Source organism: Myotis brandtii, unplaced genomic scaffold (genome assembly GCF_000412655.1).
Source record: "Myotis brandtii unplaced genomic scaffold, ASM41265v1 scaffold48, whole genome shotgun sequence".
Classification (NCBI taxonomy): Eukaryota; Metazoa; Chordata; class Mammalia; order Chiroptera; family Vespertilionidae; genus Myotis; species Myotis brandtii.
The window spans coordinates 2,263,846-2,282,669 of record NW_005368341.1 but is presented as its reverse complement, the minus strand read 5'-3'; the positions used below and the strand labels follow the sequence as shown (position 1 = coordinate 2,282,669).

At 41.5% G+C, this 18,824-nt stretch overlaps 1 protein-coding gene across 1 annotated transcript in view; it reads right to left on the bottom strand.

Annotated features, from left to right (window-relative positions):
- Nucleotides 1–18,824, bottom strand: part of ICA1 (islet cell autoantigen 1, 69kDa) — a 115,794-nt gene that overhangs the window by 67,280 nt on the left and 29,690 nt on the right. The window contains exons 4-5 of the mRNA XM_014547553.1: nt 18,640–18,712; nt 12,713–12,881 (exon numbers count right to left, since the gene is read on the bottom strand). Coding sequence (XP_014403039.1) covers nt 12,713–12,881; nt 18,640–18,712 — 242 coding nt within the window. The remainder of the gene's footprint in view (nt 1–12,712; nt 12,882–18,639; nt 18,713–18,824) is intronic.

The following is an 18,824-nucleotide window of genomic DNA, read 5'->3' as shown; positions in this document are numbered from 1 at the left end:
GGGGGGGGGGGGGGGGTCACAACAATAATTCAATCATTTTTTAAAATGCTATTTAAAACTTTTCAACATTTCTTAATGACAAATGAACATAGAATGCAGGTTTTTCCTAAAGCAATTGTGATTTAGAGCTTCCTTTCTGAAATATTAACACTCCACAGCCAATTTATAAATCCAGTCTGATGTAAAAGTGACAATTTAAACAATCATCAAATCATTCATTTTTTTTTCTGTCACTGAAGAGTCTGGTTGCAAAGAAGAATGTATTTGAAGAAAATTCTTTCCAACTCTAATAAAAGTAACTTAGCATATTATAAACCGTCTGCCATTCAGGAAATGGTAGATATATTACTCCTGTTTGAAATTAAATAAAATTCACATTCTAAGTAAACCATTTTTAAAATGGTTTTGCCATCTAAAATGGTAAAAACCATTTAAAAAAAATAAGAATAATAGCATAGTGAGATGGCTTCCTTAAAGCATAAACATTTTTAAATGAGAATGCTGGGCTAACCCACCAGGGTGCAACAACTGTCTTTTCTACTACATTCTAGAAGGTGGTAAAAACTGCAAGTGATTTGTCATGAGAGAAGAAGAGGACTAGCTAGGAAAGACGATATTTGAGCTCTTAACCAAAAGGAAGAGGATAATATAGATATGACAGACTTGGAGACAAACTAGAAAGATAGGAACTAGTAAATCACACTCGTTGGACACAGTGGTTTTCCATATAACCGTAATCTAAGCTGACACCTACTTCAACAGCTACCAAAAGCAGACGGAGGCAGATGGAATAGTCTGTGGTTGCTGGGGAGGGGGGTGGTGGTGGCCTGGGCACCAGCCATCCTTCTGACCCTGCAGCCAAAAGCACAACATGATGAAACATGGAAATAATGAATCCATCCAACAGACTCCAGCCGCCGAGGCACCAGAAGCCTGTGCTTTGAGATGGAACTCATGGTATGGCAGCATTTTGATCTGGAACTTGATGGTTCTACTCAGTCAAACCTGTATGTTTTGTTCATTATCACCCAGGAAATTCTAGCAACCAGGCCTGCGTGTGACATCTAATACACATAAGTCTTCCGGAGAAAAGCCAGACAACCTGGCAAAAGGAAAACTATCTTGGGCTGGATCAGTTCACCTTTCGGTAACTCACTTTCGCCCAGAGTCCACTCTGACGCTGGAGAGTTGCGCAAGCTTTCCCCTCAAATGATCAGAGAAATCCACATGTGGACATTCACTATTTCTCTCAAGAGAGAAGCAGTCCTCTCTAACCCTCACACAAAAAAAATCTATTTCAAGCCAACACATTAGCTTTTACAATATTACATGTGCTTATTTAAAAAACCCCTACCAGTGTTTACTATTTTTATAAAAATTAGATAATATAAACTGAATTCGTATATGTAGACAATATCCTCTCAGATGATGATAAAAATCAAATGACTCCTTGCTTACAAAGCCTGAGTCTCATTTTTAGTCAATGGCAGGATTAAATTTCATTTGATAATAAAAACATTTATGAGATGCATATCATGCTTATTATATATTTGGGGTTCAAAGGAGGGTCTGGAAGAGGTATTTGCATACCATGTTCACAGCAGCACCATAATAGCCAAGAGGTAGGGAAGCAACCCATGTGTCCACTGCTAAGTAAATGAATAAATAACATGTGGTATATACATACTATTACATGCAGTGGAATACTGTTTAGCCTTAAAAAGGAAGGAAAGCCTGCTGCATGCTACAACATGGATGAACCTTGAAGATGGTATGCACAAATGAAAAAATCAAGTCACAAAAAGACCAATATTGCATGATTCCACTTATATGAAGTATCTAAAGTAGTCAAATTAATAAGAACCACAAGTAGAATGGTGGTTACCAGGGGCTGGGGGAGGGAAAACAGGGATTGGTTGTTTATGGGTATTAGTTTCAGTTTTGCAAGATGTGAACATTCTGGAGATCGGTGGTACAATGATGTGAACAGACTTACTACTGAGCTTGGTGCTTAAAAATGGTTACGATGGTAAGTTTTATTTTGTGTATCTACCATAATTAAAAAATGTTTTAATCCCCAAAACTTCTTCACCTCAACATGTACTACAGGTTCCTATAAATCAGCGGCCAGCAAACTCTTTTCTGTCATGGGGCAGAAAGCAAGTTTTGCCCTGTGGGCCACAGCAGTCTCTGACACAACTCCTCGGCTGTGCCAGGGATGTTATGAAAGCAGCCGCAGACACAAGTGAATGAATGAGTATGGTTGTGTTCCAATAAAAAAACTTGATTTGCAAAACCAGGCGGCTGGCCTGTGGGTCATGGGTTCTGACCCTTGCGAAAGTATTACTATCTAAATAAGAGAGATCCACGATCCGTTTGTAAACACTACCCAAGAATGATGAGTGAAACACTCTTTTCCAGGTTCTAATATTAGTGCAACAGCAACAAGACCAGGCTGACCCAGCAAGACCAGAACTTGCTTGAAGTGGGAGGAAACCACTACACTGACAGAAGGCGGGTTAGCCCTGCTCCCGCCTCCACGTCTCTACAGAGAAGTTTAGCGATTTTAGAGTTTAATGATTTAGAGAAAGAATAAGAAAAATGGGACAGCTGGAGGAGAGCGTGGTGAGCACACCTGTATCTCCTTTAGTGGATGAGGACATTGCAGTAGACTTACAGACCTAGCCCAGCTGTCACAGCTGCTGCAGGCAGGGCTGGGAACACAGTACAGAGCCATCCCAAGCGGACCTCATGCGCCTTCCTCCTCCCTATTTCCAACCAGGAGCCGCAGCCAGCCAGCCATGGGCTCTGCGAGTTATCTGTTTCATGCCTGCTACTCCAAATGGTCTTGGCTTAACCCTGAAACTAATTTTTGCTGTTCACCAAGTTCAGCAGGGGAAATCAATAAAGACACACAAGGCCCCAAAGGCCTCATCTCATGAAATTCAGACAGGAAAGCAAGGGTGTAATTATTCGTTCCCTCCCCAATTGTGCCATGTGAAAATGGCATGTTTTCCCTATGGCCTTTGGGTAGTATAAAGAGACAGCAACCCAAGGGTGGGGTTCAGCAGCTCGATTCAATCTTCTTGGGCACCACAAAAAAGCAGGCACCCTAGTTAAACAACCAAAATAAAACAAACAGCAAGCACACGCCAAAACCCAACAATTGAAAACGGAGGGTTATGAAACAGCATAAAGAGGGTCAGCTTTACAAAAGGAGCTTTCACCTCCTCAGAGAACTCAATCCCGTGCACAGAATTTTAGAACTAGAAGAGACGGGCAAGCCCCCCACCCCTTTTATGTATGAATGAAGCAAAGCCCCGAGAGTCAGGATGCTGCTTAGACAGATGGTGTTGGTCCATTGCATGGACCCAAAGCTGAAATGCTCCACCCTCACTCGACCCGATTTGCTGGGGCGGGGGTGGGGGTGGGGGTCTCAGCCCCGCTCTTGGCACTGAACCAAAGCAGAACACTGGTTTAAGCAAGAAAGCCAGAAGGCCCAGGCGAAACGCGAGGCCTTTCTCACCGACCGGGGAGATGGCTGAGTGGGGACACTCCTGCGTTATTACTTGGCGTCTCCAGCTCTCATGGGACCTGCCCTCAATTGCTACAAGAGCCCGACCTCTGACAAAGACCAATGATTTCAGCCGTAATTAATGACACTGTCAAATTAATTAACCCGTCTTCGTCCACAGGGGAAAAAAACCCAACTCTCTCATGTCAATGCTGCTGTTTACTAGTCCTTGACCAAGCTCTGTAGACTCGACACGGGGACACCACTGACTGATGTCCCTAATAAGGCCCCACCCACTAAGCCACTGCCATTAGTTACTAAGCCTTCTCCCAGTGACATATCCTCTGATAATATGGCTTTGGTGAATGAACAGCGCTCAAAAACCGAACACTATTTTAAATAGAAGCCCGAGAATACGGGGCGGCACTCCCACTTTTTACCTTTTAGGTCCCCTCCTGAGTTATGGTGATGAAACACTAGACAAATGCTGCAGGGTTTCATTTAGCCATTTAATAAATGGCCCTCATTAAAACGCCAGTCCTCTTGCCCTTGTCTGTCAGGGCTCTGACTCAGACCAATGCCCGCGTATACATTTCCCAGTTATCTCTTCAGAGGGTTCGGAACTATTTTCTTACACCTACCACAGCTTTTATTCCATTTAGAAGAAGTACCCTCCATCCCGTTTCTGACTTTCAAGAAAAACAAGGCACTTAATTGACCACAGGAGGACTCTCTCAAGGGCATCGGGCTGCAAAAGCTCTCCTGTGAGCTCACAACGTAAGCTGATGTAATCGGCTACAAGAAGCCGGCTTCTATTTTTAAATGATACCCTTTCACTCTGCCTTCAAAGGGCACATATATCACACGTTGTAACTGCCCATAAAATGCCTCCTGGTGTAGCCTCCTGTCCATTTCCCTCCTGGGGTGAGTCACGCTGCCAGGAGGGGCTTCCCACCGCACACAGGCCCAGCCCCGCCCTCTCTGATCCACCTACCACTTCCTATTACTTGGTCTTTAGGAGAAGAGCTGCATATGGCCACTCTCCAGGTGTCTTGTTTATCACGGTACTTTTGAGAAGGAACAGATGACTGCCAGGGCCCTTCTTGAGGGTTGGGATCAAGCTTTCCCACCTCTTTGTATTTCCATCCCCAAATACAGGCCCTTAATAAATGCTTACTAATGCTGCTGCCCAGAGCTCTGTCATCTGGCCCATGAGCTTCACAGGGTGCCACGAGGGAAACAGATGATTTACTTCATTTGCTTTTAAGTTTTTCATTCATCATTCCGGCCACGCTTGCTGTGTGTTCTTGAAAACGTTTCTTAGCATTTGGTTGGAGGTGAAAGCACACTGGATCTTGCTATTTGTTTATTTACACTTATGTTGCTCATATCTAAAAAGAATAAAGAGCTTTGTAATTAAAGTGATGCTGTGGCGGAGTCTGGGAAAGGTCAGAGCAGTGTATTCCTTGGGCTATAGCCCCCTTCACTCCACAGGCACCCCATGGTTCATACAAAAGCCTCCTAGCAGCACTCCCAGGCTCAACGCTTGGTCCTTCCAACGCTCCACATTAAACTCTGAGTGAGCTGGCCCTGGCCAGTGGGGCTCAGTAGGTTGAAGTGTTGTCCCCATACCCCAAAGGGTGGTGGGTTCCATTCCAAGTCAGGGCACATACCCAGGTTGTGGGTTTGATCCCTGGTCCAGGCCCATTTGGAAGACAGCCAATTGATGTTTCTCTCTCACATCAAGGTTTCTCTCTCTCTCTCCCTCCCTCTCTCTCCCTCCCTCCCTCCCTCCTTCCCTTCCTCTTTCTAAGATCAATTTTTTAAAAAATCTGAGCTATGGAGAATACCGATTTAATTATGCCCCTCCCCTTCTCAACCCTTCCACTCCCTCTGAGCCCTCTGGGAGATGTCCCTCCTGGTTCAGCTCTGCTGACCTCAGTGGCCCCTGGTCTGGGCACCACCATTCCCACACCCACCTTCTGTGCTCTGGTCTCTAGAAGTGCTTTCACCTAAAAGTATTTATCTAAGTTGCTTCCTCAGCCTGGAACTCTGCTCTGCTGTCCCTTCTCCCTCCACCTCGCTCCTTTGCACTCACCCTTCGCATCTTGGTCAGATGCTCCTTGCTGCGGGTACCCCTCGTGGGTGGAGAATGTGCTAGCTCTTGCTCTACCCCAAGTGACTACACGTGACAGCAAGGCAGTGAGCATGTCTGTGCATTCACTACTATATCCCACACATGGCCCAGCATGCAGTGGGGCTTCAGTATCATTGGTTGGATGAATGAATAAATGAGTGAATGTATACTAAAGACTACAGTCGGGGGATCCCATTTGTGAGGTATGGATTAGAATTCTATCTCCTTGGAAAGTGTGAACTCAAAGAACAGAATTTATAGTAAAATACTACTTTGGTTGGAGAGTCCTCAGTTGAAACGTGATGGTGGCAGGAGGAGACGCTGGGAGACTGACATTCCCCCCCGCCCCCACAGCGGACCTAAGGAGCCACCTGCAGCCTGGCTGCTCACCCTGAGGACTGAGAACTAACACTTTCCAAGAGATCAGTGGAGAGCTGTTTAGAATGAAATCCTAACTGGGACAGAACACAAAAGCTTGCTCAAAGTGAAATTTCATGTTATGAACTCCAAGAGAAGAGCCAATTCCACAATTTAAATTCATTCCAAAGAGGGCAGCAACCCACACATGAATAATGCCACTTCTTACCTGCAAAACCACACACGTCCATTTCCAAAACATCTAAGGTCAGTTGCCTGTGTTGGGAATTCTGGGGAGGTTTGAGAAAACATGCTTCTGGCACTTCAAACGCAATGGCTGGAATCTGGCATCGCTACGGGTACTAACTGGTGCTGGACTGGCCCCGGGTGATGGTAGTAAAGAGAAGCAGTCCAGTCCCTGTCCCCATGGAAAGCCTCGCCTCATCAAATATATATTCACATCTGACTTCTTAAAATCCCCCCCCCTAAATTCGAAGTGCACCATGTTCTGTTATTAAATTAAATCCAGGACACATGGGACTGGGGTAAGGCATCACTTCAGCTCCTTCTTTATGGCAAAGAATTTTTTTCAACCATATTTTCCAAAATCAACAGACTGATCACACTAAACAGTGGGTAATATTTCAACATTCAAACCAAATGACGAAGGGCTTGGTTTTTATTTCATCCCTACACAGCTAGTAACCACCCTCCAAAACAAAACCAAATAAACACAATTCCACATGAACTTCTCCGGCCTTCCAGAATAATCATACGTTTACTTTTATTATCTGGCACATAGAAGGTGCTCAATAAATGTTCGTTGAGTGAATAAATCACAGGAGCGGAATAACTAGGAAAATGCCCTTTTAAATCTTATGTATGTTCTTCAACTTCCCTTTTTTTTTCTCTTAGGGAAAAAATTATGCATGATTTTCTAGGATTCTGACTTTCATTTCCCTGTCTGACCCTGGGCTAGTCACTTAAAATAGGTACCATTTTCTTCACCCATAAAATGAAATCTGTGTTTTGATTATTATGAAATTTAAAGGATAGTAGATATAAAGCGACTGGCACCACACCATGTAGATAATGTTGACGTTCCCCCCCCCCTTTTTTCTTTTTTTAACCTTTCCGTTCCATCTCCCATCCTCCTTCAACCCCAAAATAAAGTGTCAAAGACAAACCAAATTACGTGCCCGATAAGAAAGCCAGGAAATCTCAAAGGTGGCCTGGGCTTGCCAACATCGAGTAGCTATCAACTCTTGACAAGTTTTATTTACTATTTTGGGGCCTTGGGTATCCTCCGTTATAGAATGAGTGAGTTTCACTAACTCATTTTTAAAGGACTTTTCAGTTCTGACTGTCCATGAGCTCAGAGTCTGCCTTACAAGAACTTAGATGCTGCTAGCACATTAAGGTCATCTGTGATCAGACATAAAATGGACTCTGATTTCCTTCACAGAGAGGGATTCTACAGTACAAACCAGAACTAGATTTAACTTTTAAAAGAATTTGTATGAATCTAACACCTAGGTCAAGAATTGGTGACCTTATTCTTAAGCCACAGAAGGTCCCTGCTCCCCTGCACCCCCACACGCATCCCCCATCCAACACAACCCACATCTAACCTCCTTCCTACCAGTAGGGCTCCCCATTCACAGCTCTGCAATGATGTGCTTAAAGAGAAACCTAGGGATTGTTAAGCAATATTACTGACTCATTTGAAATGAGTAATAGGATAGTCAATACAATATTATGTCAAACCTAACATTTGCTTTATTTTTTTTTCTTTCACACCCAGAAATATATCTAAATCCACCAAACAAAGAACCCAAGACTCCAAATTGATTACTTATTGAAATATGTTAACGTGGTGTAATGGGGAACTGCCAAAGTCGGATAGACAATAATATTCCATGAATCACTGTCAGACAATCACCAAGGTTTGTAAGAGCAATAACAAATTTTAAAATCTTTTACACCAAAATCTAGATTCTCATAAAAATGTTACAGGTAAGTGACCTGTATATTACATAGTTCAGTCAAAAGTACCCTTCTGTTTTAGACAGGTCCTCCTTTTGTTTTTCTTCAAAATGCATAGGTCTGTTGTCAAAAGAAAACAATGGGCAGTTTTCTATATAATGTTGCAAGAAAATTTTAAGAGTGCTAATTTCATTGTCTCTACTGAATTCATTGTAAGATTTCAGCTATGGAACAAAGTCTTTTGGAAAATTCCTTTTTATTTTAAAATATATCATACATATATAAGTATATTTTTTAGATTTTGTGTATGTACAGTTTAAATAATAGAAAAATAAGCCTCCTTGTACATACCACTGAGCTGGGATAAAGACTATAGTGTCTGTTTTGGGAACTACCTGGGTGGAACAATGCCTTTTAAGAGCTTGCTTTGTTCTTGAAGTTATTCTGAAAATAACAAAATTAAATTGTTTGGTTACTTTAAATGTGTTTATTGGTTTCTAAAATGTACCCATTTTAGTTTTTTGGTTTTTTTTTAAGTTGCTTCAAAGTCCATTACAATTTGAGATGTAATTTTTAAAATTGAAATGTGATACTTCATACATTTGTTCAGTGTTTAAGAATTATAGAGCATTTCACAGCCTTTGATACTCTGCAGGTTATTTGTAAACTTAAAAGATATACTTCCTGAACAGCACTTATTCATTTCAATGCACTTAAATGGCAGTAGGGGAAAAGTGGGGCCGAAAATCAATTCACACTCAAATAATTGTACTGCCTTTAAACGTTAAATGTGGTCCTTTGTGCCTCAGTTTCCTCATAGACACCTTTACAAAACATACTAACAGCCTCCCAGGATTGACAATATATTTGGCTATTTTATGTGCCTCGTCAAAGAGCTCTACAAAGAGGGAGAAGCCCATGGCCTGGAGCCTGGGCAAAGAACACTTGGAAGCTGGCACCAATCCTGTGTTAATGGAGAAAGGTCAAGGAATAACCATTTCCCATGTCTACTCTTGGTCCCTCCCTGCCTGCTGCTCCTCTGAAGCTTGGCCCTTTGAGGAGGGATGGACCTGTGTGTGATTAGGGTCTCCATGGCCAGGCCATCCTGGGTTACTCTCCAAAGGCCTGGCATCTGCTGCTTGTTCCAATAGCCAAGAAGGAAGCACAGACAGAAGCATTTTCAATTGGTCTAGGAAGGGGGAGAAGTGTAGGTACTGAGGGTTTACTGTGTCAGGCCCTTTTGGTAGGTTCTGTGATTTGATTCTTATGAAAAAAACAAAACTTAAGGATACTACACTAGAAATGAATGTATATTATACAATGAAGTGGGTGTAAAATAATTATAATATTGGCTATAACATACCATCACTTATTTAGCAAAAAAAAATGCTTGATGCATATTAAACTTTGGATAAAATATTTATTTGCAGGGGAAAAATACTGCCCCAACCAGTAATGTCAGAAGAACCACACTCTTTAAAAAAGTCATCTGCATGAAGTTGCAGAGTGAAGGTTCAAAAAATAAAAACAAGATGAATATTTAAATTTAAATGTAAACTTGTCTAGGTGGAGGGAACAATGGTGTCAGTGAGCTGAAGTCAGCGCTTGGCTGTTCCATCGATGTCTACAGTGCCCTACATGTGTATAGCACTATACGATTATGGATACAGCAATAAACTGTTTAAGAAAAAAATCCCTTTCACTATTTCCTTTAGTTCTCCTTTTGCCTATGAAGCACTGCTTTTAAATATTCAGCACTTTTTAAAAAACAGCTTGCTCACATCATCCTACCTGGGTGTTGCGAGTTGTTTTCAAAGACATATTGTTGTGCCATAAAGTAAGCCTGTGCTTTATCAGCACTGGGTTAAATTTAATACTCACCATTCATCAAATTGAATGAGCAGTTGTAGCAATGACTACCAAGTAAGTCAGTAAAACAAATGCTGATGTGAATGTTTATAAAATGGAAGCCCTCTGCTGAAAGCGAGAAAGAGTTGCCCTAGCTGGTTTGGCTCAGTGGAGATAGCATCAGCCTGCAGACTGAAGGGTCCTGGGTTCAATTCCAGTCAAGAGTACATGCCCGGGTTGTGGGCTCTATCCCCAGTTGGAGGTGTCAGGAGGCAGCCGATCAATGATTCTCTTTCATCATTGATGTTTCTCTCTCTCTCTCCCTCTCCCTTCCTCTCTGAAATCAATAAAAATATATTTTTTTAAAAGGAAGAAAGAGTCCTCAGCTGGCCCCCTAAGGATCCCATTTATTCCTGGGCTCTTTTTTATCTCTTTCATTGGATTTTGCCACTTTTCCTAAACTGGTTGAAAAAGAGTCTTGAAATAAAATATTCTCGATTTCTTGGGCTGTTGGCAAGTTGGACCCAAACTTTTGAAGAGGTAATGACATGATGATAGAGATTAAGATCTTGAAGAATAGGAAAAGGCATATAAAAACATCTCGTTTCCCCCTGTAGCTTACTTCCTATAAAATCAGAAAGGTGAAAACCTCACTTGTGGTACCAGGGACTGAGTCCAGACCAAGGGAAAACTCAATAACCGGGACCATCAAGCTTCAGTGAAAGGCTGGCCCACATTTTCATTCATAGCGGGAACAATTAACAAAGTGCCCAAAGATCAACTCCAAACACATTTATCCTTGAGTAGGTAAAGGTGGAAATGACCTTGCCCAAATACTGCACAGAAGGGCTCAGGTGAAATGGATATGGCACACCTAGACAATGGAAAACTATGCTATGGATGTTTTTTTAAATGTATATATGGACAAAAAAAAAGGTGGTGTTATTTGATCAGAAAAATCAATTTACTACATAATCAGTATGCAATACTATACAGAAATTGTATGGTATGATGCTGTTCATATTGAAAACAAATCTGGGCACATCCCAAATTATGTACATTCAAGGCATGAGACTTCAACTTCATGAGAGTCTCGTGTAATCCTCCGACTTCTCCATGTTCAGGAGGACTGGTTTGGATGCCCTGTGCCTGGTGAACAGCTGAGTGCCCCTGCATACGGCCTTCCAAAATGCAAAGTTGTCCAAACTGCATTAAATTATGGATACAGGCAGATTGCTAGTTTATACTAGTGATGCTTTCACGTATCATTTGTATTGTTTTGTTGATTTCTTTTACTTATTTTTATCTGTATCCAAAGGTTTGATTATATAACTTAAGGTACAAAATGTGGGCTGTGTGAGATAATGCGGTATACATGAATGAACGGGTATCACTGGATAGCCATATAAAATAACTATGTAGCTATAGTAGCGTTTGTAGTAATATGTCCAGGGATTCATTTTTGTTTTGTTTCTCATCAATGGATATTCACTTTGGTATGCAGGTCTATATAAGAATCTTCCCACTGAAATAAGTAATAATTATATGATTAACATATAAGAATTCATGAAAGATTTTTCAAGAATCAAGCATCCTTGTCATGCTGGGGTAAGTATATGATAGAAAGTATCAAGAGGTTCAAAGTGGGTCGTCTCTTTTAAAATTTGACTTGTTTTTTAATTCTGTCCTTTTGGTTTTTCTCTGTTTTAAAATTTTTCTATAATGAATAAGTATTATTTTTATAAGGAAAACAGTTATAATAAGATTAAAAGGTGCAATTTAAGATGATAAGGAAACACTTTTCTTGGAAAACCGGGGTAGAGAATTGTAAGAAATGGTTATCATTAGGAAAGTTGGCACTGCCCACAAGGTCGGGGTCCAAATGTCATTAGGAAGAACCAAAATGCCCAGGAGCGGGACCACTGAAAACCTGACCTGGTTGTCTCTTTCCTACCCCACCTTCCTTGGTTTCCATAGGAACACTTGTGTTAACAGGCCTGCTCCTGGCCCACAGGGAGAGAAAGCAGTAAGAAGAAATTAACAGGAGAAGAAAATGTTGGACAGTCTGAGTAAGTGACATTTTTGTAGCCTGAATATTTTTGGAAACTACCTCTAAGCCTTATTGAGGCATAATCATGCCTAATAGGAGTGAGTGACATTTTTGGAGGCTTGTCAGTTACTAGGGAAGGAGGAGGAGAGGAATGTCAATTTCTCAGACACAACGTGCAACTGTATGCAGGGGTTCCTGCTTGTTCCACACGGACCCTAAAAAGGAGTCGTGGATATGCTAAAAAAAGAAGTCACTGACCTAGCACCATTTCCTCTGCACCAGAGCTTCTCAAACCTGAAGGTGCCTGGAAGTCAACCAGGGATCTCATTGAAATGCAGATCTGGACTCAGCAGTTCTGCGATGGGGCCTAGATTCTGCATTTCCAACACCCGCCCAGGTGGAACTGCTGATAGTGCTGGCCAAGGTCTGAGCAGAATGGTTCAGGGCGCCTTGAACAATACTGATCTGAGTTAATTGGTCCACGGAGAGCAGAGAAGGAACCCTTCCACCTGGTCTCATTAGGCTCCTGCTTTGATCAGCTGCTGGAAGGGGACCAGACTGAGTGCTAGGAGCAATGCTCAAGGTCAAATACGAGCCTAGGACAGCACTCAGTGATTGACGTATAAAATGCCCCCTAAAGCCCAGAAGAGATATGAAAAAGAATTTAAAAAAATGATTAATAGGGAGTAGAAAAATCATATCTGTTATCTTCATCAGAGAATAAATACAGACTAACCACTGAGAACAGAATAGCCTGTCAGTCTCAGGCAGGAGCCTTCTAAAGAACATTGGGAGAGTCCCCTTTGTAAGTGGGTCCCACATTCTCAGCAGATCCCCCAATAGAGCCCCAAGGAAGGCCACACACCTTTGCTGGGAAGAAAAGCAGAGGGCCTTTCCTGTCGCTTGCATCATTTTTCCTGCTCTGGTTTTATCTTGGAAGCCCTGGGATCGGAGAAATTTTCCCAGTTCGTTTTCTTCTTGAGACAAGACTGGTGAAGAAAAGACCAAAAGGCGCCATGAACAATGAGCATTTTTATTACAGAGCGAAGGACAGAGACAAACCCCAAGGTCCTCTCTCCGCTAGCGTCCAAGATGAGATGAAATGAAATCCAAGTGACAGGTTACAAGGTAAGCTCCCCACCCCCTCCATTTAACTTTTGTGCTGTTCTTCCATTTACAAAAACGAGGGATCAAATTCACTTGAGTACATCTGTCAGTGCATTTGGTGCCCTGTAATCGGAACCAGAAAATGACCTCTGTACTGAAAAGCGAGCCGATAATGTGCTGTTGGGAGCTGAAATGAAAAAGTTAAGTTTGTCGAGTATGACTGTGGGAATCTTCGGTGGCTGCCTACAATGGAGGGTCAGTTTCCTTCTGCTTTTCTCTCCTGCTGACTCTTTGATCTCTGCTTTCTGAGTTAGCAATTCAAATACTTTATCTGTGACCCAGGTTTTTGGTTGGTGGTGGGGATGAGGAGCGAGGGTGGGTAGGTTGATGACTTGGTGAATTTTTAAATGCAGAGCTAGAATCAAAATCTGACCCAGTTATGCCTAATCTTGGTCTTATTTTTTTTCAGTTGATGTATAGTTGACATACATTAGATTCGTTTCAGATATACAACATAATGATTCAATATTTATATTGGTCCTTATATTTAAAGGTAACCTCAGATGACACTATTGGGTGAGCTAGTGACTGGCACAAGCTTTTCTATAGATTGATTTGGCAGTAAATATAAATGTCTCTTTTGACATTGCACTTCTGTTAGGAGTACATCCTAAGGAAGTGGTAAAATGAGCACAAAGATGTATATACAAAGATAATCACAGCATCATGATTTATAATAGCAGAACACTCTTTTTCCCTATAGTGGGGATGGCTGAATCAAGCACAGTGCACCCAACCAGTGACCAGTGAGCCCTTATGCAGCCACTGGTCCCGAATACACACTCACCACCAGCTGAGCAAGGAGTGACACTGAGCTCCCTGGAGAGCATTGTGCCTAAACACAGCAGTTGCTATGGACATCCTCTGAACACGACCACTCTTATTTCACATTTCTGGATTGATGCTTTTACACATCATGTGTCTCTAAAACTACTTTTTAAATACTACCCGGATTCCGGTCCGTTTTCATGAACCATCCCGATTTCTTTGAGAATGCCCTGTGTCTGACACAACCTCTCCAAGAATGGCTACACAATGTTAGCCCAGAACCACAAATCCAAAGGTGAAGGTCAAATGCTCTATTCTCCCTTATTAATTTGTGACTGTGGTTTGCTGGAGACATTCCGGAGGAGGAAGAGGCTTTTAGAATCCATTCTTCCTGAGAGATGAATGACTACCTCCTTCCTCTTCTGCCTCTCAAAATCAAGTTCATGGTCAAAGTCCAGCTCAACGGCTACATCCTCCGTGAAGTGGTTGATCCCTATTTCTCTATGTCAGCAATGTCCCCTCAGCATCGGGTATCAGAGTGTTTGTAGGTGTCTATTTCCCATGAGAATCTAAGATTACTCAGGACAGGACCTCATGAAAACTATGGCTTTCCCAGGAAAATGCTTTAATTGGGGAAACTGGATTAACTATAATTTCCCCCTTGTTATCCCTGTACACTTTGTTTCACTTTAAATGCTTATCTGATATTTATGCCAGTTGATGGCGAACCTATGACACGCGTGTCAGGGGTGACACGCGAACTCATTTTTTTGGTCGATTTTTCTTTGTTAAATGGCATTTAAATATATAAAATAAATATCAAAAATATAAGTCTTTGTTTTACTATAGTTGCAAATATCAAAAAATTTCTATATGTGACATGGCACCAGAGTTAAGTTAGGGTTTTTCAAAATGCTGACACGCCGAGCTCAAAAGGTTCGCCATCACTGATTTATGCCATGGTTCTGTGTAGCTTTAAAAAATTCCTATAATTATAAGAAGGGTTTTTTTTTAATGTGTTTTCCTTTATTGATTTTTAGAGAAAGAGGAAGGGAGAGGGATAGAGAGATAGAAACATCAATGAGAGAGAAATGTCATCAACAGGCTGCCTCCTCTATGCCTTCCGAGCTCAAAAGGTTCGCCATCACTGATTTATGCCATGGTTCTGTGTAGCTTTAAAAAATTCCTATAATTATAAGAAGGGTTTTTTTTTAATGTGTTTTCCTTTATTGATTTTTAGAGAAAGAGGAAGGGAGAGGGATAGAGAGATAGAAACATCGATGAGAGAGAAACATCATCAACAGGCTGCCTCCTCTATGCCTTCCACTGGGGATTGAGCCCACAACCCCGGCATGTGCCCTAACCGGGACTTGAACCTCGACCTCTTGGTTCCTGGATTGATGCTCAACTACTGAGCCACACTGGCTGGGCAAAGTTTTGTTACTTTTTTAAATACCTTTTATTCCTTCTTCTCTTCACTTACTAATGTGAGACTCATTCAGTTCCACAATGAATCTTTCCCTGTGGGGAGGAATTTCACATTCGTGTTCATAATTGCATGAGGCTACTGTCACCTTTACCTTGAAGCCTCAAGTCACATACAAATGAACACACTTAGCTTAAGGCTAGGAAGAAACCAATTCATGGAACCTGGATGATTACATGGTTGGAGAAATGTACTCTTTCCTAAATAAGCCTAAGTAGGTAAAAGCATTTGAAAAATCATTTTTTGTTACTTGGTGCACTTGAGGCTTGACCTTGGGGCGGCAGACAGTTTTCAATTTGAGAGCTAGACTCTAATTGGCAGTGTTGCTCAGAGGGCGGTGGAAAGAGTTTGAGCCGCATCAGGCTCCAGGTTGATTACTTAGTGATGGCCATCATTTTCTGAGAAGAGATGTTCATTCCTTAATGCTAATTTAAAAAATACTTCAGTTAATTTATAGACATTTACACTTCTTCTAAGGTAAGAAATAACTCAAAAGTGTATAAGTTCTCATTTTCCTAGGGTTTAAAAATTCAGAGACAAATAGAAAGCTATTTATATTTAATTGCTAATTAGATTTTTCAGATGTGCCCTAAAAAGGCAACTAAAGAACTATAAAAGCAATTAGCTTGGCAGCATGAATTCACGCAGCACAGAGGGAATTAATTTATGGATGGTCTTAGAGAAATGAACAAGGCACACGAGGTACCTGCTCCGAGGAAGCTTACGTTCAAGCAGCAGGAGATAGAAAATAAAAAAATACGGAATCGCAAACTCAGTGCCAGAGAGAGAGAGAGAGATTTGTGGCTGCTTTGTGGTGGTAAGAAGGTATCTCTGAGCAGGTGACCATGAAGTTGTCCCCTGAATGACAAGAAGGGGCCACTCGAGAGAATTAGGGCAGGGACCCTTCCCATAGAGGAAACAGTAACTGCAAAAGGCCTCAGGTCACCTGGTGGGTAAGGACAAAGGTGGCTGGAGGGACGAGTGGGGCTGATCACGTAGGAATTTATAAGCCAGGGTATGGAAGTTTGGATCTTATTGTAAGCACTGCTGGAGGCTTTTCTGCGGAGAAGCAATGTGTTCCAGTGTACATTTTTGTAAAAGTTTTAATTTTTAAATAATTCAGGCTTATAGCAAAGCTGTCAGTGGAATTGGGGGTCACCACAACATGAGTTCCTCTATACCCTTCGTCAGCATCCCCTAATGTTAGCATCTTACATAACACTATGGCTCAATGATCACAAGTAGGAAATGGACACTGGTGCAATACTAGTGACCAAACCACAACCTTATTGGAATTTTACTAATTTTCCCATTAATGTCACGTTTCTGTTCCGGGACCTGATCCAGGACCCCACACAACATTGAGCTGTGGTCTCCCCAGCCTCCTTCCATCTGGGATAGTTCTCGGTCTTTCTCTTCTTTCACAACCTTGATGCCCTTTAAGAGACCTTGTCAGGTATTCTATAGGATTTACCTCAATGTGGGTTTGTCTGATTTCTCATGATGAGAATGGGGTTATGGATTTGGGGGAAAGAAACCACACAGGTGGAGTGCATGGTATAATATCACCACATATCTCACTGGTTATGTTCACCTGGATCCCTTTTGTGGATGCTGTTGACTGGGTTTCTCTACTGTAAAATTATTATTTTTTCCCTTTTGTAATTACTAAAAATCTTGGGGGGTAGGGGGAAGGGAAATACACGAGACTATGCAAATCTCCAGTTTCTCCTCAAACTTCCATTCATGAATTATAACATCTTTCAGTGCAGCCTAACCGCCCTGATTCTTACTGCGGTGTTTGCCTACTGAGGATTCTGTGGCTCCCTCGTTCTTTCCATATTTATTAATTGGAGTTATTTCATATGGAGGAGCTGTCACTCCTCCTTGTTTATTTCCATATAGATTTTATGGATCTTTATTTCACTTTACAGGTTATAATCCAACACAGTCCATTTATTTTGTTGCTCAGATTGTCCCAGCTTTGACCACTGAGGGCTCCGGGAGCCGACCTATTGCTCTGTGATTGCAGTGGAGACAGTGGGCTGGAGGAGGCACGAATGGAGGCAGGGAAACCAGGTAGGAAGCTGATGCAGAAAACCAAGAGAGTGATGGTGTGGGCTGACCTGAGACAGAGGCAGTGAAGATGGCGAGAAGGAGAACCTGAAGCAGCGGTTCTCAACCTGTGGGTCGCGACCCCTTTGGGGGTTGAACGACCCTTTCACAGGGGTTGCCTAAGACCATCGGAAAACACATATATAATTACATATTGTTTTTGTGATTAATCACTATGCTTTAATTATGTTCAAGTTGTAACAATGAAATTGGGGGTCACCACAACATGAGGAACTGTATTAAAGGGTCGCGGCATTAGGAAGGTTGAGAACCACTGAGTCCTGAAGGGTGTTCAGGTGGCCAATGGACCTGTCACTGAGACCGACGGAATGTGGGACGTGGTGGAGGTGTGTGTCCTGTGCCTTGTTTTCCTGCTCAAGACTACGGAGTCACAGCCCCGGAGAAATCTTCGCTCCAACTTAGTAAGCAGTAGCATAGATAATTACAGAATTCTGCCTCTGAGTCCTAGGACTTTGTACTTATCCCCAAACTGTCTTAATAGAAGGTTACTAATAAAGGAAAACGACCAATTGTTAATTAGTGACTACTGGAAAGGTGTTTGACAGCAGTTAAAAACAGAAAAACTTCCCAGTTAGTCTCGTATAGAAATTGTACGATTAAATCACCTACAAATGGAAATATAAAAACATACTAATCTACAACTTGATATTCAGCATTTCAGAGATAACATTGTTGGTAATGATTTTAGGACGGGATGGCCATAGGAAAGTCTTGTTCCCTAGTAACCCAACAACCAATAAAACAATGTTGACCAGGAAGCACTGTCAATAAAACACTGTCAGTGCATTAACTGTATGTGCCTTCTCTCTCCATTTGGTCATTTCAAAACCAACAAGATTAGAAATAAGAGAACCAAGGCAATTTAAAAAAAACAAATTTTAAAAATGGCAAGATATAAGCACTGACAAAGCTTTTTTATGATTAGAAAAAGAAATGGCATATATTTAATTATGGGAGACCCAATATAAAATTCTCCTATTACGTTACTTGCATTGAAAGGTAAACAGCCTATGTAAAGGATTTCTAATAAAATTATTAAAGGTCTCCTCCCCACCACTTAGAGAGCAAAGGCAAACACTCCTAGTCAGCAGTTTCTTTGTCTTACTTCCTAAGCACATGCAGTGATACAGTAAGGCAAAATATCCTATTTTTTATTAATAGATCAATATTCGTACTTATGGTATACTTACAACATATTCTCTTTTGATAGAGTACAATTGCTTTAGACAAGTCCAAACAGGTTCTCTGAATTGAGTGAAACAGCTGTAATAAAAATACAAACAAAATGTGAAATAAAACAGAGAGCAGTGAATTAAAAAATAATCACACTCAAGACAACCTAGTGTTTGATTTGCCCACTAAAAACAAGATCATG